The sequence below is a fragment of the Rana temporaria genome, chromosome 3 (genome assembly GCF_905171775.1).
Source record: "Rana temporaria chromosome 3, aRanTem1.1, whole genome shotgun sequence".
Lineage (NCBI taxonomy): Eukaryota > Metazoa > Chordata > Amphibia > Anura > Ranidae > Rana > Rana temporaria.
Window position 1 is genome coordinate 109,937,489 of NC_053491.1, and position 20,975 is coordinate 109,958,463.

A 20,975-nucleotide genomic window follows, 5' to 3' on the forward strand; every position below is an offset into this window, starting at 1 on the left:
TTTGAGACTTCACAAGACACTTTAAAAAGGAAAACAAACAGATTGCAGTGCTCTTAAAAAAACAAAAAACAAACAGACGTTCTTAAACAATTAATAAATTACCTTCTCTGCTACCCCTTCCCAATAAGTCAATATTTGTCAGTTGCATTATGAATCATAACTACAGTGAGTGTATAAAGAACACTCGCTCGTTCAAATGATTTTTTTTCCTCCTTTAAATATATTTCTGTGAAGGTCTGATGAGTAAATTTAGATTTTCCGGTAAAACCAAGCAGGGATTCCCGACAGTTGCAACCAAACATCTCTAGGGGAGCAATATATATATATATATATATATATATATATATATATAGATAGAGATATATATATAGATAGAGATATATATATAGATAGAGATATATATATATATATATATATATATATATCTATATATATATATATATATATATATATATATATATATATATAGAGAGAGAGAGATATATATATATATATAAAGTTCTCTTTGTGGGTGTACTTGTACTGCCACGCTGTTGCGTCCATGTCCCACTCGCAAGCAATTTCCACCTCTCAGACTTCTTTCACAAGAATGTACCTATCCATACACCTGTGTGATGGCCAGGCTTTGCGTCCACAAGATGCAAGGTAGGTAGGTAAAGAGCCACTGGTCCCATTTTGATGGTCATGCGAGTCCATAATGCCGCTGCATCCCAATAGACTGAATGCCTGCACATCCCGTGCCAGAAAATGGATAGGTAGTGGTTAATGATTCTTACTCTGAATGGTCTAAGGTTATCAGTGGTGTACCCCAAGGTTCAGTGCTGGGACCCTTACTTTTTAATATCTTTATAAATGATATTGGGTCTGAGATCAAAAGTAACATTTCTGTCTTTGCAGATGACACCAAACTATGCAGTGGAATAACGTCCTTACAGGATGTCTCCAATTTACAAGCCGACCTCAATGCTCTGTTTCATTGGGCAAATATGTGGCAGATGAGGGTTAATGTTGATAAATGTAAAGTTATGCACTTGGAGGCTACGAATATGCATGCATCATACATACTAAGGGGGATCCATAGTGGAGAAGGATCTGGGGGTTTTGGTAGATCATAAGCTCAATAATAGCATGCGATGGCAAGCTGCGGTTTCCAAAGCTCTTGGTGCACTGTCCGACTTCTCCATTAACTGGAATAAGTCAGTACCGATGCCCTTGGACCCTCTACCCGATTCTACATCCATGGTACAGATAGTCGCCTCTTCATTATCTGGGTGTACAGGTGTCCCTGGATGTCTCCCAATATATACCTCTTAATCTTGTCCCCCTACTGGCTAAGTTTCAGGACAAATTTAGTGCCTGGTGTAAGTTGCCTTTATCAGTGGTGGGGAGAGTGAACCTCATAAAGATGGTATGGGCGCCACAATTATTATATATTTGCCATAATTCACCGGTTTGGGTTCTCAATCGCTGGTTGGATAGAATAGACTACCAATTTAGGGAATTGATTTGGCAAAAAAAAAAAAAAAAAAAGCTAGGATTAGGCTCTCTACTTTACAATATAACAAGGATGAGGGGGGATTGGCAGTCTCCCATGCCAGAGCTTATTTCCTTGCCTCCCAGCTACAACAGCTGGGCGCTTGGGGATTAGTGGACGTCTCGGACCCTATACGCAGACTCCTGGCCGCTCCAATGGACGGATTGGAGGCTGGCTATACACACTTAGAGGACTTTCATCCATAATTCTACTGAAAACACTGTGGAACAACATCAACCGATTACTGGGTGTTAGGGGTTTCCTGACACTTACTCCTATCTGGCGAAATATGCATTATAGAGAATTGCTTAAGCTCAGTGGACTCAGAAATTGGGAAGCTGCAGGGCTCAAATACATGTCACAATTGTACAATGGTCAGGTCTTCAAATCCTTTTTGGAAATCCAAGCAGAATTTTATATACCACGCACTAACTTTAAGGATCTGCAACTGTGTCATGCACTGCAGATACAATCCAGACTGACACCACTTAGGCCAACTGATCATGCCATAATACAGGGGATTCTGATGGAAAGTGACAAAAAAGGCATGATTTCTAGAGGCTACAATATTACCCTCAACGCATTTCAGGACCTGGCCAAGTTGCCATGTAGAAGTAAATGGGAGGAGGATGTGGGGTCAAAGGATGGGGAGACATGGAATCTTTGTCTAGCCTCCACTTTGTCTAGCCACGTCCCCGCGTATTGTTTACTCGCGGATTTCTGTCTGATGGTGTGTACAGCCATCAGACAGAAATCTCCGACCGGACATGTCCGCTGAAAATGGTCCGGCGGACCGTTTTCAGCGGACTGTCCGGTCGTGTGTACGAGGCCTAAGAGCTGTGAAAATGTGGAACAGACTCCCTCCAGAGGTGGTTTTGGCCAGCTCAGTAGATTGCTTTAAGAAAGGCCTGGATTATTTCCTAAATGTAAAGAATATAACTGGATACTAACATTTATAGGTAAAGTTGATCCAGGGAAAATCCGATTGCCTCTCGGGGGATCAGGAAGGAATTTTTTCCCCTGCTGTAGCAAATTAGATCATGCTCTGCTGTTTTTTTTTTGCCTTCCTCTAGATCAACTGTGGGTATAGAATTGGGTATATGGGATTGTACGATATTTTTTATTTCATGGTTGAACTGGATAGACTTGTGTCTTATTTCAACCCAACTATGTAACTATGTGTGAATGAGGCCTTAAAATGAAGTTGGTATGTAAAAACACACGCAGAGATTTTTAGTTAATCAAAATTGGTTTCCATTTCTATTTAACCCCTTAGCAACCTTTAGCTTACCCCAATCAGCATTAACTCCTCCTCCTATGTGTCTGCCCCCCCCCCCCCCCCCATTAACCAATTATTTTGCGTAGAGGGTGCTTTAGTGTAAGAATAATAAGCCAAGCACCTGAACGACCACAACATACAGGGATATACAATGTAATGCCGACACACAAATCACACACATAGGTCGGACTTGATGAATGTGTGTCTTTTTTCAACCTTGATTACTATGCAACGTAAATAAAAAAAAAGTGCATTTGTGTTAAGTTTTTGTCTAAGGATTGCATAAAAAAGGTAATTTTTGTAAGACAAAGCAAAGAAAATCTCTTTAGGCCTTAACCCCTTCCCGACCAAACTGCGGCAGGTTGGCTCTCTTGGGCGAACCGTCATAAAAGACTGTTCGCCTTTTGACCACTAGAGGGGGCGACACTGGAGCCGATGAGCGTGCCCAGCGTTCGCGATGAGCGTGCCCAGCGTTCGCGATGAGCGTGCCCAGCGTTCGCGATGAGCGTGCCCAGCGTTCGCGATGAGCGTGCCCAGCGTTCGCGATGAGCGTGCCCAGCGTTCGCGATGAGCGTGCCCAGCGTTCGCGATGAGCGTGCCCAGCGTTCGCGATGAGCGTGCCCAGCGTTCGCGATGAGCGTGCCCAGCGTTCGCGATGAGCGTGCCCAGCGTTCGCGATGAGCGTGCCCAGCGTTCGCGATGAGCGTGCCCAGCGTTCGCGATGAGCGTGCCCAGCGTTCGCGATGAGCGTGCCCAGCGTTCGCGATGAGCGTGCCCAGCGTTCGCGATGAGCGTGCCCAGCGTTCGCGATGAGCGTGCCCAGCGTTCGCGATGAGCGTGCCCAGCGTTCGCGATGAGCGTGCCCAGCGTTCGCGATGAGCGTGCCCAGCGTTCGCGATGAGCGTGCCCAGCGTTCGCGATGAGCGTGCCCAGCGTTCGCGATGAGCGTGCCCAGCGTTCGCGATGAGCGTGCCCAGCGTTCGCGATGAGCGTGCCCAGCGTTCGCGATGAGCGTGCCCAGCGTTCGCGATGAGCGTGCCCAGCGTTCGCGATGAGCGTGCCCAGCGTTCGCGATGAGCGTGCCCAGCGTTCGCGATGAGCGTGCCCAGCGTTCGCGATGAGCGTGCCCAGCGTTCGCGATGAGCGTGCCCAGCGTTCGCGATGAGCGTGCCCAGCGTTCGCGATGAGCGTGCCCAGCGTTCGCGATGAGCGTGCCCAGCGTTCGCGATGAGCGTGCCCAGCGTTCGCGATGAGCGTGCCCAGCGTTCGCGATGAGCGTGCCCAGCGTTCGCGATGAGCGTGCCCAGCGTTCGCGATGAGCGTGCCCAGCGTTCGCGATGAGCGTGCCCAGCGTTCGCGATGAGCGTGCCCAGCGTTCGCGATGAGCGTGCCCAGCGTTCGCGATGAGCGTGCCCAGCGTTCGCGATGAGCGCTGGGGCACACGCGATGTCTCCTTACAGAGACAGAGCAATGTAAACAAACAGATCTCCGTGCTGTCAGGGGTGATGAGAGCGATCTGTTCATACTAAGAAAGAAGCTCACCTGATAAACAATGTCCTTCCTTCACCAACATCAGAAGGCAATTGCTTTTTCTTTTTATTCTTATCTGTAAAGCAAAAGGAGGTTAGATTTGGTGTCATTCAGTGATGTGGGCTTACAGATCAAGTATAAGAGCGTGACTTTAAACTGTACCTTTTTTCTTACTCTCAGAATCTGAGTCCTCTGACAGATCATCTTCATTGTCACTCTCCTGCCCAGAGTCAGATTTGTTATCCTTCGCTTCATCGTCATCATCATCGTCCTCATCATCACTACTCTCCTCCTCCTCCTCACTGTCATCCTTCCTCTTGTTTGTTTTTTCCGGGCTAATAGTTTATATGAATTTAAATTTAAGTACACTGCAAAAGACTTCAAAACATGCACAAGTTTTTATATCCTATGTTGCAACGCAGAGACCTCTTTGAGGGTACCAAGAGCACCAGCAGATGAGGATCGGGGTTTCTCTGTGCAAAAACCATTGCACAGACCAGAGAAGTATGACAGGTTTATTGGTTTTGTGAAATAAAATCAAACTAATGGAGACAAAATATTTTTTGTGTGACTAGATGCTAGGTTACAATAGTGTATTACCAGCATCTATCTCACTGGACTGTTGAATGAGTATGGTGTTAACTATTGATTAATATATGGTGAATTTGATACCCTTTATGGCCAACGTGTCACTAGACCAAAAAAAAAAAAAAAAAGTTTACCTTAATGCATTAAGGTAGAAAAACATTTTCAGTTTCCCTGTGCCCCCTTCCCTGTATGAAGAGGAAAACAGAGGGGAGAATGGATTAGCGCTGTGCAAGGCTGCATCTATTCTCCCCTTACTTCCTCTTCACACATCATTTGAGCAGAAGGAGTCATTGGCTCTTGCTGCAGTCAATCAAATGCAGTAAAGAGAAAGTGGGGGGGTGGGCCTAAGTCTTGCTGTGCAAGTCTATAGAGCGCAGCTCTAGAAGACAAACAGGTCAGGAGTGAGCATGCACAGCGTGTCCCCATGGCAAACGGCTTGCTACTGGGCATGGAAAAAGGGGATTGGGGCCACTCTAAAATACCACCGCAGAGCAGGCGAGTATAAACAGGTTTTTTTTTTGTTTTTGTTTTTAATAAAATTTACTTTAAAGGGGTGGTTCACCCTAAAAACTACATTTTCTTATTCCACTGCCCCCCCACATTACAATCCGATTAAGGCTCTTATTTTTTCCATGCTGTACATACCTTAGTACAGCATATTCACCCGTGCATCCGGGTTGCGAGTCCCGCGGGAGTGGGCGTTCCTCACATGCCGGTGATTGACGTTTTGCCCAAAAACGAGCTCCCCCCGTCGCGTAAGCCGCGTCACGGTTGGCGAAAGGAGCCGAACGGCGAGTCGGCGCTATACTGCGCATGCGCATCGCCGCTCGGCTCCTTTCGCCAAACGTGACGCGGCTTACGCGACAGGGGGGGGAGCTCGTTTTTGGGCAAAATGTCAATCACACACATGTGAGGAACGCCCACTCCCGCGGGACTCGCAACCCGAATGCACAGGTGAATATGCTGTACTAAGGTATGTACAGCATGGAAAAAATAATAAGAGCCTTAATCGGATTGTAATGTGGGGGGGCAGTGGAACTAGTCACTAGTTCACCAAAAAAAAAAAAAAAAGTAAAAAAAAAAAATAAGTCTAAAAAAAGTCAGGTGTCCGATCCGTCCACCGCAATCCCCCGAAAAAAAAAAACCCCACTCACTGAAAAAAAAAAAGCCATAAATCTATCCCCTGTTTTGTAGACCCGATTACTTTGGCGCAAACCAATCAATATACGCTTATTGCGATTTTTGTTCACAAAAAATATGAACCAAAATACATATTGGCCTAAACTGATGAATAAATCATTTTTTTTACATTTTTTTTGTTTCTTGGAAATGTTTTATAGCAGAAGGTAAATTTTTTGGGCATTTTTACAAAAAAAAAAAAATTTTGGTTTATAGCGCAAAAAATAAACCACATAGGTGATCCAATACGACCAAATGAAAGCTCTATTTGTGAAAAAATAAATAAAAAATAACACACACATCAATTTTGTTTGGGTACAGCGTTGCATGACCGCGTAATTGTCAGTGCTATATCGCAAAAAATGGCCTGGCCGTGGGTAAATCCTTCCGGGGCTGAAGTCGTTAAAGATGCAAGCTTTTGTAATGCCTTTGATCCCAACTACAGGCTTTGTACATTTCATTAGCAATGTGTAAAGACTGAAGAAAATATATAAAAAGGTCACTCGAAAGCTTGCATCTAATAACTTGCTAATATTGCCAATAAATGGCATCACCTTAACTCAAAGTTTCCCCCGTCAAAAATCTCTCATTATGTATTGCAGGGGTCTCCAAACTGCGGCCCGAGGGCCAGATGTGGCCCTTTGTTAGCCTTTATCCGGCCCTTGGGCACTATTCCTCCCACGAATATGAGGCACTATTCCTCCCACTGACACCAACAATGTGGCACTATATCTTCTACCGATACCAATGATGGGATACTATTCCTCGTACTAATAGGGGCACTACTTCTATTGACCACCAACCCTGAGGCCATATTTATTTTCACCGATGCTGAGCCTGTGACATTTTCTGCCCCTGCTGGCCACAATCCGGCCCTCCTAAAGTGTGAAGGACAATAAACTGGCCCTTTGTTTGAAAAGTTTGGAGACCCCTGATGTATTGGATAGAAGATCCTGGACTGCCGCACACCTTAAAACAATGTCTTTATTGTCCAAACGAAATCCAAAAAACACCAAAAGCGATGCAGTCAAAATAAAGTGAACAGGAAAAAGGTGGCTGACATTTTTCACATCATGTGATGCTTACTCGTAGAGCTACGTAAGCATCACATGATGTGAAACATGTCAAGCCACATTTTTCCTGTTGTTCACTTCATTTTTGACTGCATCGCTTTGGTTGTTTTTTGGATTTTATTTGTACAAATAAAGACATCTATTAAGGAGTGCGGCAGTCCAGGATCTTCTATCCAATGCACCTGTGCATAGCCAGCACCCTTTTGGTTTAGTGAGACGGAAACAAAGCCAAGGGATCAGCAGATTTTAGAGCGGTATCATCTCTCGCTCTCTCATTATGTACATACCAATATATTATGTATACGACAATGGTCATACGATGCATATCTCACATGTTAAATATATGGAAGCCATTTAGGACTTTAACACCTATAATTTTAATTTCCTAGATTGTGAGCACCAACAAGCAGGGGCCTTCGATTCTTCCAATATTGAATTGTATTGTACCATCTGCCCTACTGTTGTAAAGTGCTGCACAAACTATCAGCGCTATATAAATCCTGTACAATAATCTCCAATGTGTAGTATAGGTCTGTAATTTAAGGATAGGGATGCCTGTAGCCACTGTATTTTTTTTATAGAGCAATAAAGTTAAACTTACTTTTCTGTAACCCTGTTAAAAAAAATAAAAAAAAAAAAAAAAAAAACACACGCGATTAACAGCTTTGCACTCACGGTTTGTGTCCTTTCCTTTTTGCTTTGGGACATTTCTCTTCTGGTTCAACAGCTTCATCATCTGACACATCTCCAACCTCCTCTGCAGAACTGCCTTCATTCTTCAGTGATGTTTTTTCTTCCTCTTTTTCTTCTTCCTCTGAGGAGGCAGCTTCTCCTTCATCCTCATCACTCTCCTCTGGTTTACACACCTCAGTATTTTTCTTGGTCTCTGAAAGAAACATTTTTACATTTTGAAGAAACCTACAGAGAACCAATCAGGATAGTTGTTGACATTTTTCTCAATTACAGGGCTTGGTTCTGCTGGTAACTTTGATTTTCAAATGAAAGAAGATTCAAGAAATGACCAGTGGAACAGTTAAACTTTTCCCAGCATTTTTTTTTAAATCTGTAGATTTTAGGTTCTGGAGTGAAGGCAGACAAGTTAAAACTTGTTAGACTCATCGTGACCATTGCCCATTACTGTCTATTGATCGCTTTGAAGTTCTGAGACCCTTCAAGCATCTGCTTCTTGCCTGTACAAGATTTGTTTGATATGTCAAATCTAAAGTGGTTGTAAATTCCAACTTTTTTAAATTAAAAATAAGAGGTTTATACTTGCTCTGTGAAATGGTATTGCCCTCTTCCGGGTTACCTCACCAACGCTTCCCGCTCCTCCGCTTCTGTATGTTCCCCCATAGTAAGCCCTGTGCTATGGGGGCAAAAATGCAGACTCACTCCCAAGCTGCGGGGTGTATGTCCATGGACACACACACAGTGCAGCTCAGGCTCGCCTCCCCCCCCCCCACAGGAGTTGACCGGCAACAACAGGAGCCAATGGCTCACATTACCTCCTGATCCACCTGCGATTAGAGAAAAAAATAAAAATGCAGCCAGGCATAGCGCTGGATCGATACAGGACTCAGATGGACGTTAGGGAGGATCAGCTAGTGAAAGTGTCCCCCCCCCCCCCCTTAACAAACATGTCATACTTATCTGCTCTGTGTAACAGCCATGATCCCTTTCTTTTTGCCAGCGCTCCTGGCTCCTTCTCTTTGGAGAGTACCCCCATAGAAAACTGCTTCCTATAGGGGCACTCGGGTGGAGTCTCTCCTATGTCACCTTGTCTGCATCTATTGACAGACTGGGCAGCTTGGCTGCCCTCCACTCCCTTGGCACAGACTAGGACTGACAGCAGCTGGAGCCAATGGCTCCCTGCTGCTGCTAATCTGTGCAGAGAGGTAGGACAGAGCCACTGCTTTCATGCACAATCCCTGGATCAGGCAAGTATAAGGGGAGTGAAAGGTACACATGCAACACATCTTTTTACCATTTAAAAAAAAAAAAAAAAAAAAAAAAAAGTGTTCTAATCCACCTCCCCTCTATCCAAAACTAAAGCTTTGACTTTAGTTATACTTTAAAAATGTAAAGCGATTCTAAAAGGTTAAAAGTTTGTTTTTTACTTTAAAGAGAAACCACACACCTTCATTTTAAGTAAAATTTTAAAAACATACCACTCGCAGTTGCTCCCTGGGTAGCTGTATATTTATCCTTTGCTACAGCCCAATCAACAGCAACCGTACGGTCTGCAAAACAGCAAAGTGCTCAGAAAAAAACAGGCCAAGAGTCTACAATATAATCAATACATTTTTAAACACATACATTTCTGGAAAGGAGTAATAGAGATTATATATGCACATACATACATACACACACACCACACAGTGGAGATCGAAAGTTTGGGCACCCCAGGTAAAAAAAATTATTAATGTGCGCCATTTTTTGTTTTCTGTAATTTTGAAAGTGTAAATGATGGAAATAAAATCTAACTTTTTTTTACATATTATAAGAATGTCTAATCTGTAATTTGATGCCTTTTGGAGATTTTTCCATCTTTCCTTGGCTTCGTTATGCACATTAATACAAATTTTTACCTGGGGTGCCCAAACTTTCGATCCCCACTGTGTATATATTTTAACATACAGTAAAAAAAATGGGAATATTTTAGTCTTCTGTCCATTTCTAACACCACCCCATTCCATAAAACCTACTTGTTGTAACACAATCAGGACATCATCTTGTCTAAGGATGTCTACTAATCAAAATAATCATCCTTGTAAAAGAAGAGGTTACAGTAAAGTCAAGTGCTTATTTTTTATTATTCAAGTAGTAAAAATGTCCACAAATAATTCTATAGAATTCTTAAAGTTTAAAAGAATGCGATTTGCAGACATTCATTTAATCATCTTGGTATGATCCTCGTGATCATACCAAGATGATTAAATGAATGTCTGCAAATCGCATTCTTTTAAACTTTAAGAATTCTATAGAATTATTTGTGGAAATTTTTACTACTTGAATAATAAAAAATAAGCACTTGACTTTACTGTAACCTCTTCTTTTACCTTTTTCTTCCTAAGTTACTCACTCTTAATGTCTGCTGTTACGGTGTGATAAGCAAATAGGAACATTCTACAGGGTGGAAAGCAGACCCTGTGACTGAAGCAGCTTGTACTTTTTTTTCACAAAAAAGGGAAAGCATACCTGGGGGAGGGGGGGGGCGCCTAATGCTATAGAGAGCTGAGGTGTCTGATCCATGAAACAAAAATTACAGAGTTTAAGGTTTACCATGGGTAGAGTTTAAAAGTGCTTCTAAAAATGTGTGTATTTAGAACAGTCACAGCTCCTGGGGGATTTTCCTATTATTCTTACATTTAACGTTTAAGAAATTATATTTATTTATTCCCCCTACCTTTTATATTCTTCATGTTCGTGCCTTTTATTGCTTTGCTGGCTTCCAGCATGTTCTTCAACTGCACAAATGCAAAGCCTCGCATTTTCCCATCTGAAAAAGAAAGTTTCATTATACAGGTTATCAAAAAGAATGACTACTGGACACCATTCAGATGCATAATGCAGAAAATACAAGTATTCACATCAGTAGTTTGCATAAAAAGATTTGAATCCGCTTCTTTTCCACCCCATGTTCAATTTTTTGATCTAAACGATGCACAAGTGCTGCAAAACCTGTCAAGGCAGATTTTCACAGATTGGTAGAATAACTTTCAGAGATACTATAAATGCTGTCTGAATGGCACTACATAGAGATGCAGCTCTTGTTTCTTTACTTTTTGGCATTGCTGTCTACCTTTAACCTCCCGAAGCCACCAGACATTTGCACTGAAATCCCATGAAAAACAGTGAAGAGCCTGGCACTGACAGAGCAAGTGTGGAAACAATTTAATAAAAATGTTTTTTTTTTCACAATGCCGCATTATGGGTGTAAGCATCCAGGTGAATGAGGCCTTGGACATAGAAAAACAACAGCAGAAAAAGACTAAGTAGTCCATCGAGTTTGCCCATTTTTTTTTTTTACTTTATTGTCCGACTATAGATCTAGGTTTGTCCCACGCATGTTTGAAGCCATTTACTGTTGACTGTCTCACTACCTCTACTGGGAGTTTATTCCAAGCATCAACTACCCTTTCAGTAAAAGAACGCTTTCTAAAAGTTTGTTTGAACTAACCTCCAGTTAGTTTGAGGTCATGTCCCCATGTTATTGATTTTGGTTTCATAGACTGCTCTCCTGAATCTTATTCACCCCCTTGATGTATTTAAAGGTTTCAATCATGTCTCCCCCTCTCCCTTATTTCCTCCAGACTGTACATATTAGGTTTTATCCCCCCCAAACCTTTTACCATTTTGTTACCCGTCTCTGGACTTGTTCTATTTTATCAATGTCTCTGCAAGACCCCTTTTACACTGGGTTGCTTTGCAGGGCTACAACGCTAAAAATAGTGCCTGTAAAGCGAGCCACGAGGGCTTTCATACTGGAGCGGTGCGCTAGCAGGACGGTAAAAAAAAGTCCTGCTAGCAGCATCTTTGGAGCGGTGAAGGAGCCCATTGAAATCAATGTGGCACCGCGGCATTACCGCCTCTGCAGAGGAGCTTTGCAGTGGTTTTTAACCTTTTCTTGGCCACTAGCGGGGGGGTGTAAAAGCCCCCCCGCTAGCGGCCGAATAGCGCAGCAAAATTGACGGTAAAGCGCTGCTAAAAATAGCAGCACTTTACCGCCGAAGCCACCCCAGCGTGAAAGGGGCCTAAGTGAGGTCTCCAGAACTGGACACTAAACTCTCACTAAAGATCTATAGAGAGGAATCAGAACCTCCTTCCTCCTGCTGGTGATCCCTCCCTAGTGATGGAATCCTAGAATTCTATTCAAGTTCCCACTGTCTGGTCACACAGTTTGCTCATTTTACAATCATCTGAAATAAGTACCCCCAAATCTTTTTCTTCTGTAGTGCTGACCAACACTGTACCCCCAATGTTGTACTCACAGGGTGATTCTTTATTTTACTTTGAACTGTAGTCTCTGCTGCTTTAACCAGTTTTCCAGCAATGCCAAAACCATGCAAATGCGAGTCAGCAGCAAAGAATGTTCACGGTCTGTTCAGGGCTGCTGAACTGCATGGATGCCAAACTGGGATGAACAGCTGTGTCCATGCAGCTGCTGCATACACATGCAAGAGCTGCCTGCACACAGCACTTTGCGGCTCCAATCGCATCCATGCAATACGAGTAAGCGACCGTGTGAATGAGGCCTTAAAATAAATTCCATATTTACGTCTATCTATGGACAAAAAAAGAAAGAAAAAAAGTAAGCTTTTTTTCTATGGAGAGCAGTTCATGGCAGTCTGCCAACAGGTTTTTCTAAAACCCCTTAGAAAGTAACTTGGACTAGAGTCTTGGTTGCTATATTTGAAAATAAAATACTTCTCAGAACAAGCAGCTAGAGGAGGCGAGTGATGGTTTGTAAAAGCTTTTTTACCATTTGTTAAGAATATGTAAATAATTTAAGGTCCATAGTGTGGATACAGGTTCACTTCAAATACAGGTGTGGACAGTCAGAAATAGAAACAAATTACTCTTTTGACCATCAGAAATCCGGTTTCGAATTGCAAGCGTAAGAGGAGAGGGAACAAACCTGGCTTTTTTGGGATGTTCACCTCCAGCACAGTTCCAAATGCAGAAAAATGTTTCTTGAGATCATCTTCAGAACACTGTTGAGGAAAAGGCAAGGTTAGCAAGCATGGCCATGAGCCTATACTCCTAAAATGTGTCATGCACTCATAATTAAAGAATGTTACAGATGACTACATTGTTAGGGTGGATTCACACTATGCATTTGTAAAAATCTGCATTTTACCAAATTTTGCTGCATATAAAGTGCTATAAAAGCAGCAAAATCTGTACTTAAAGGGCCAGATTCACAGAAGAGATACGATGGAGTATCTCAGATACACCATCGTATCTCGGATTTTTACTGGTCCTATCTATGCACCTGATTCATAGAATCAGATACGCATAGATAGGGCTGAGATCCGACAGTGTCACACTGTGTTACACTGTCGGATCTTTTTTTGGATTTAAAAATGGCGCCGGGGGCGTTCCCGCTGATTTACACTGAATAATATGTAAATCAGCGAGATACGCGAAATTCACGAACGTACGCGGACCCGACGCTGTGTTCTTACGTCGTTTCCGTAGCGCGGTACCCGTCGTATACTTACCCCTGCTAAAAGCAGGGGTAAGTATTGTTAAGTATGGCCATCGTTCCCGCGTCGAATTTGAAATTTCCTACGTCGTTTGCGTACGCCGATTCACGAACACGCGCGTCGCAAGTCCCGCTCACGTCGCAACCACTGACGTCCTATTGACGTCAGTGGGAGCAATGCACGCCGGGAAATTCCCCGGACGGCGCATGCGTATTTAAATCGGCGCGGGAGCGCGCCTGATTTAAATAGTACACTCCCCCAGCCGCGGAATTAGAATTCCGCCGGGGGAGTTAGGATCCGCCGTCGCAAGTTTGGAGGTAAGTGTGTTGTGAATTTGACACTTTCCTCACAAACTTGCGAGGGCGGATCTTAACACATAGGTTACACGGATCTAAAGATCCGCTAACCTTTGTGAATCTGGCCCAAAGTGTTTGTAACTCTAATAAAAAGAAATGGATCCTGTTCCCTAAAACATGCATAAAAGCACTTGTGCTGTGTAATGTGGCTTCTTGTATAATCTAAATTACCTGGCTGATCCTGCCTGGTTATTCCTTCCCTCCCTGTAAACTGATCACATTTATCATGGCTGTTGAGCCCGGTACCGTGGTCAGTTTACATGCATCCGCTATCTCTCTGCTGTGCTGTCCCTCCCCTCTCCTCCCCTTCCCTGTCTGTCAGCCTTGTCAGTGCCACTCTGCTCCCCGCCCCTTTCCCTTCATGCTGCTTTAAGAACTGTATTATATTCATACAATCCCCTCTGTTATGTGCCCCACTGTATGTGCTTTATAAAAAAATATGCAGATTTCTACTTAATTTCAGAGCGCCACTCGAACGCTCACGCGACTGCCCACCGCCCTCCTCTCCTTACGGATGGCGTCCGTTGGAGTGCTCCACCCCTCCCGCTGTAGTTGTCAGACTGGCTATTTCTGATGTGCTTCCTGTTTTTAATTTTTATTTTTATTTTTTTATACAATTTTTTTTATTTATAATGTTTTCTTTTTTTTAAAGGGGGGGAGGGGAGAGGTTGGACCGTGTCATTTCTACAATAAATTTTATTTTTCCAGCCCTGTTGGGGGGCTTTGGTGAGAGATCAGGGGTCTTAACAGACCTCCGACATCTCCCCTTTGAGACAGAGAAAGGTACTAGGGACACGCAGTCCCTTTCTCAGCAGCCTCAGCTGCGCTGAAAATGAATAAAGAAAAGCCAGTGTCTTCTCTTCATTCATAAAATGAAACATTGTAAACACAGTTTACGATGTTTTAGTTATGTGAATGGACAGAGTCAGTAATCACTGACTCTGTCCATTCGGAGCAGTAAGGAGGGGGAGAGGGGGAGAGAGAGAGAGACACACACAGAGACAGAGACAGAGACAGAGAGGCTGGAGGAGGACACGGGACAGTCAGCGGTGTGGGGGAGTTACAAGCACCAATCACCGCTGATTTTAAAGCAGCTGAAAGCCACGTGGGGAGGGGGAGAGAAGCGGAGAAATTACATTTAAATCTATACAGCGGTGATTGGTGCTTGTAACTTCCCCATGCACTGATCACCGCTGACAGTACAGGTATCGGGTGAAGCATCGGGAGCATTTGCCCGAGTACAAGTACTCGGGCAAATGCTTGGTATCGGTACCGATACTAGTATCGGTGTCGGGACAACCCTAACAATTACTACAAGCATTGCTCAAGTCTAATCATATGGATAGTATTCCAATATCTCTATAAGAAACACAAAGCTTGAATACTGAACCTTAAAACTCAAGTTTCGGATAATAAGTCTTGCTTTTTTGTGCTGTCCTTTGCCATCTTTAGGCTTCTTTTCCACGGGGGTGTTGGCAGTCTCTGAAACACAAAGCAACAAATACATGGGCATCTTTTTGTCACATAATACATAGCTACCCCTGGGAGAGTACCTACCTTTGTTTATCTCTCGATGTGGCTTCTATTTATACCTCAATCCCCAATGAAGTTGAACTTCGAGCAGTAGAGCACTTTCTATACCAAGACTCTCTCATCAATACAAAACAGGCTCCATTCATTAGAGATGCAACACAATTTTCTCACTCAATTATTCTGTCTTCAGATCCAGGGTACAGCTATGGGGGGGCAGTTTTGCCCCTAGCTATGCCAATCTGGCTATGGGTTCCTGGGAGAACAACTGCATCTGGAAAGACAACCCCTTTGCCAAGAATATTGTCCTTTATGAACAATATATTGATGACAGCCATCATTTGGAGCGGATCGAGATTGCTTTAGTTATCCTTTGTTTCACACTAACTCCAATCAACTAGGCCTCTCTTTCACACATGTCTGACACAGACAATTTTGCCTTTCTGAATCTTGAGCTGTGTCATACAGAAACAACCATGCATGCCAAAAACTACAGCAAGCCCACCTCTTGGGAACACTTATCTCCACTTCCAGAGCTGCCACCACCCCAAGGGGACAGCAAATATACACAGAAATTCAATTCGGCAGACTTGGACATAACTGCACACGTAAGGAAGATTACGTTCTCCAAGGTTCACTTCGTAGAGGAGGCCTTTGAATGTTACCTCAAGGGTAAAAATACTAATTCCACTCAAATTAAGCGTTTCCCTGTAAAAAGCATCGACTGGGAATAGAGATTCCCAGTCGATGCTTTTTACAGGGAAATGCGTCGGTAGGAGAGCAGTTTGTGATGTGAGCACACACCAGCAGGCAATGTGAATTTTTGCAGCCAAGTGTTTTTTGATACTATCCTTTTTTAATGTGCTTGGAAAAGTTTATTGTTTGAATAAACCCCTAACAAGAGTTTACTGCACATAAGTTCCCCATCGTACACAAGTTTTGTAGCACTTCAACGATAAGTATGAGTTTTCCTTTCATCAGATACATTTTATCAATTTTATTATCTCATTCTCATTGACCGTTGTGATTTTTAACTATTTCTATGTGCATCCAACAATAAATGAACTTGATTGGATACAGCAATTGTAATAGTTCTACTTTCACTGGTCCTCTTGAGCGCTGGATTTTTTGTTTGTTCTATACACTTGTGTTCACATTTATATTTGTGCAAGAATATGAGCGCAGAATTTAATTTACTTTTCACGTTTTTAACGTGCTGCATTAAGATGAGCGCTGCTGTCTCCTTGCTACAGTAAAAAGCTAAAAGACACAAATATGTACATATTCCTTTTGTTTTTCAACAACAAGTAGCCAGGCATACCTTTACTTTTTGATTTCCTATCCTTTTCCGTAAGCTTTTTCTTTGCCACCAAGACCTCAATTTTTTTCCCATCATACTGCTTGATTTCTTTCATTGCTCGCTGGGCATCCTCCAGCATGGAAAATGTGACATAACCAAAGCCACGACATTTCTCTGTACCTGAAAGCAGAATTGATTGCATGGTTTCAAACCTTGATTTTATTAAGGATATAGAAAAGTTTGGGTTTCAAATGGGAAATAAAAATTAACATTATCCAGGCAAAATAAACAGATAGCAACCTGCAAATCAGAACTTTCAGCTTTTAAGGATTACAGACCCCTCCTATGAATCGCCCACAAAGAACCCAAAACTCTTCACTAAGCTGCCAAAGTCATCGTTATCCACCACGTTTGCCAGGACTAGTGTCGGCATGTGATCACTTAATACTGTTGAAATTCCTTCATAGGATATACTACACCCCTGCAAGGATTTTTCCCTGCGCACCCAAACTGTTGGAGGTGTGATGCACCTGTGGCCGATTTTTTGCACATTTTCTGGCTTTGCCCGCACATCCGACAGTTCTGGGTGGGGGTGCTGGACTGTTGGGTCGGTCACTACAATCACCATCTCTAGAAGTCTGTCTGATGGGCTTGGTGGACACATTAGCACCCAAAAATGTGATCCATACTTTGTTTGCTCAGCTTGCCCGCAAAGTAATTATCTTATTGTGGAAGAAACCGTTGCCCCCTACAATTATGGCCTGGAAGGCATTGATTAATAAGGCTCTACTGATGTATGAAGCCACGTATCAATAGAGGGGTATCTGATAAGTTTAAAAAAGTTGTGGGGTGGTTGGATAGAAAACAGCTCAACAGCATCAGATTAACTGCCTCCTGGTTGAGGGTTGTCATATGTGGCGAGCAGTGATGCTTGTATAAGCCTGGATGGGTACCTATAATTTTTCCTAGTATGGCAAGGGGGGGGATATTGTACTGCATATAATAAATATAAATTGTGTGTACCCCTTTCTTTCCTTGCTATGATTTTTCTCTGGAAGGATCTCTGACGTATTCTTTTATTTGGTCCGGGAGCTGCATTTCTACACTGGTGCTGTTAAATTGTAGTGCTGAATGGTTTACTATGTTCCAAGTTTGTATTTTTTTTTTTTTGTCATTACAAAACATTAGTAGGGCCTAAAAAAACTAATCGATTATGGATGTTAATCGATTACCATTTTCATAATCGAATCGGCCAGTAACATAATGAGGTTAAAAAAAATAAAAATTGCCCCTTTATAGTAGAAAAAGTGCAAATCGCTACTGTAAATATTACTTTCACTGTCCCACAGCAAAACATTAACCCCTTACAGTAGCGATTATTTGCTTATTTTGTACTAATTTTCTTTTTTTTTAACCCCATTATGTTACTAAACATCTCAGGCCTGGGTCACACCTCTGTTTTTTGCAGAAACACACTACAGTTCATTTACATGGTTCCCTATGGGACACGTTCACATACATGACTTTTTCAGCTGCTCCGTATTTGGAAAGGGGAAAGATTTTTTTAATTTTTTTTAAACGCAAAACTCTGCTTTTTAAGTTCAATATACTTCAATGGAGAAGCTGCAGAAAAGAATGTAATGCATTTTTGCAGAAATTTGTGTTTTTTAATCTGCCCAACAACAAATTGGCCAAACAAAATGTAAAAATGAAAATCGCTGCAAAATTACCCTTTTGAATGTTATTAACCGATTAATCGGCCAACTAATCAATTATGAAAATAATCATTAGTTGCAGCCCTACCCATTAGATATCAATATGCCTTTAACTACTTGCCGACCAGCCGCCGTCATTTTACGGCGGCAAGTCGGCTCCCCTGCGCGAGAGCCCGTAGCTATACGTCGGCTCTCGCGCAGAACACTAGGGGCGTGCGCCCCTGACTCCCGTGCCCAGCGGGCGCAATCGCCGCCGGGCACACGCGATCGCTCGTTACAGAGCGGAGACTGGGAGCTGTGTGTGTAAACACACAGGTCCTGTCAGGGAGAGAAATGCTGCTCTTCTGTTCATACAATGTATGAACAGAATATCAGTAATTACCCCTAGTGAGGCCACCCCCCCTACAGCTAGAACACACCCAGGGAACATACTTAACCCCTCCCCCGCCCCTAGTGTTAACCCCTTCACTGCCAGTGGCATTTTTATAGTAATCCAATGCATTTTTATAGCACTGATCACTATAAAAATGCCAATGGTCCCAAAAATGTGTCAAAAGTGTCCGCCATAATGTCGCAATACCGGGAAAAAAAAAAAAAAAAAAAAAAAACACACGCTGATCGCCGCCATAACTAGTAAAAAATAAATATTAATAAAAAATGCCATAAAAATACCCCCTATTTTGTAAACGCTATAACTTTTGCGCAAACCAATCAATAAACGCTTATAGCGATTTTTTTTTTACGAAAAAGATGTAGAAGAATACGTATCGGCCTAAACCGAGGAAAAAAAAGTTTTTTTTATATATTTTTGGGGGATATTTATTATAGCAAAAAGTAAAGAATATTCATTTTTTTCAAAATTGTCGCTCTATTTTTGTTTATAGCACAAAAACTAAAAACCGCAGAGGTGATCAAATACCACCAAAAGAAAGCTCTATTTGTGGGGGAAAAAGGACGCCAATTTTGTTTGGGAGCCACGTCGCACGACCGCGCAATTGTCAGTTAAAGCGACGCAGTGCCGAATCGCAAAAAGTGCTCTGGTCTTTGACCAGCAATATGGTCCGGGGGTTAAGTGGTTAAAAGAGGTCAATAGTTGGGCTCTACTTTACATATAGATAACCAGGAAAAGAATGTAATATTTATATAAAATTGGCATATCAACAGCTACAACTGCCAAGGTTTTTTTCTCAATAAAAACATGGAAGAGAGTCATTTTTAGCATGCACAGAAGCGTGGTAAAACGCATTAAAAACACATCAGACCCCAGTGCGGTAAAAAAAAAAAAAAAAAAAACCAGGGAAAAAAAAAAAAAAAAACCCATCTGGAATGGATCCGGAAGCGCACTGCAGAAAGGATCTGGAGGATGTTTTTGTGGTGTGAACTATCGCTAAAGAAAGCGGTGGGAGTCTGCAGAGATCATGTATGAATTACCCAAAGGGCTGAAGTCTGCTTCTCACTACAAATGTGACCTGTGTGCCGGTCATTACAGCTGACAATCTATGAATGGGTGGGGGTTCCCCCAAGTCCAGATCAGGGGGCTCCCAATACTTACCAGTGTACAGATGGGAACCCCAACTTTTCTATCATTATTGCACTCACATCTTGACTGCTGACAGACATGCTGGGGGATGTCACTGTAATGATCATAGTAATACGAATAGTGATAAGAGATACAGCAGATTAATGTGTGCTTCCCCCAGTGAGGAGATCGCTCCCAGCCCCCCCAGATATCGCTATCACAGGCGGCCCAGCGCTCACATTACCTCTCTGTCTGACCGCGAAGCACTGTCTGACGGGCCCGGTATCACTGAAGAGCTCTCCTAGCTTCTCGGAGCTGGCATCTTCCGGGAGACCCCGAATAAATAACGTGAGACCCGCCATATCGCACCTTACGATAACAATTCACTCCAACACGCTGCCACTGGGCGCCGCCATCTTGCTCTACCCGGAAGTCGTCACTCTAAACATTTCCGGGTTGTACTTGTGACGTCTCATTCCAAAGACTGAGCGATCATTAATATAAAATAATATAGGCCGGTAGTTTATATCTAATATGTAGATATAATAGTGTATTAGAAAAATATTTCTGCGCTACGTGTAATAAATGTTATTAATCAAGTGTAATTGACAGCTGCACAAAACTATATTATAAAACCACTATAATAAAAGGTGTGCTGTCTACACAAAAAATCATAATAAGTGCATGCCACAATGAAGCATACTACAAAATAAATAAAACAAATATAAGTGCTTCAAAGCCAATCAATACATTAAAAAAATCATGTAATTAACCACCAAGGGCCGCAATCAATATGATAATATTTATCTCAATAAGCAATTAATATAAAGGTGGTGTTCCACTCATGTATTCATATAAACATCCGTACTGTGACTGCATACCTCCCAACATTTTGAGATATGAATGAGGGACACCTACTAACAAACATATGTAGGCTAGGGTGACCACGTGTCCCGGATTGCCCAGGACAGTCCCGCATTTTGCAGGTCTGTCCCGGGCACATTCATACCAGGACAATACAGTGTCCTGGAATGAAACTGATACAGCCACCCCCCGGGCCAATCTGATGCCCCCAAAAAAGGCCGCCACATCACCGCTTTACTCACTGACAGTACTTGTCCTGGCCAGAAATGCCTGGAGGAGCACAATCCCGCCCCCTGCTT

At 42.7% G+C, this 20,975-nt stretch overlaps 1 protein-coding gene across 1 annotated transcript in view; it reads right to left on the reverse strand.

Moving 5' to 3' along the window:
• The window catches only part of RBM28 (RNA binding motif protein 28), a 39,990-nt gene extending 19,726 nt beyond the window's left edge, over window positions 1-20,264 (reverse strand). Inside the window, exons 1-9 of the mRNA XM_040343215.1 lie at window positions 20,057-20,264; window positions 16,600-16,758; window positions 15,139-15,230; window positions 12,822-12,897; window positions 10,590-10,682; window positions 9,352-9,423; window positions 7,859-8,069; window positions 4,506-4,678; window positions 4,356-4,419 (exon numbers count right to left, since the gene is read on the reverse strand). Coding sequence (XP_040199149.1) covers window positions 4,356-4,419; window positions 4,506-4,678; window positions 7,859-8,069; window positions 9,352-9,423; window positions 10,590-10,682; window positions 12,822-12,897; window positions 15,139-15,230; window positions 16,600-16,758; window positions 20,057-20,174 — 1,058 coding nt within the window. The 5' untranslated portion in view covers window positions 20,175-20,264. The remainder of the gene's footprint in view (window positions 1-4,355; window positions 4,420-4,505; window positions 4,679-7,858; window positions 8,070-9,351; window positions 9,424-10,589; window positions 10,683-12,821; window positions 12,898-15,138; window positions 15,231-16,599; window positions 16,759-20,056) is intronic.
• Window positions 20,265-20,975: the final 711 nt, after the last annotated feature.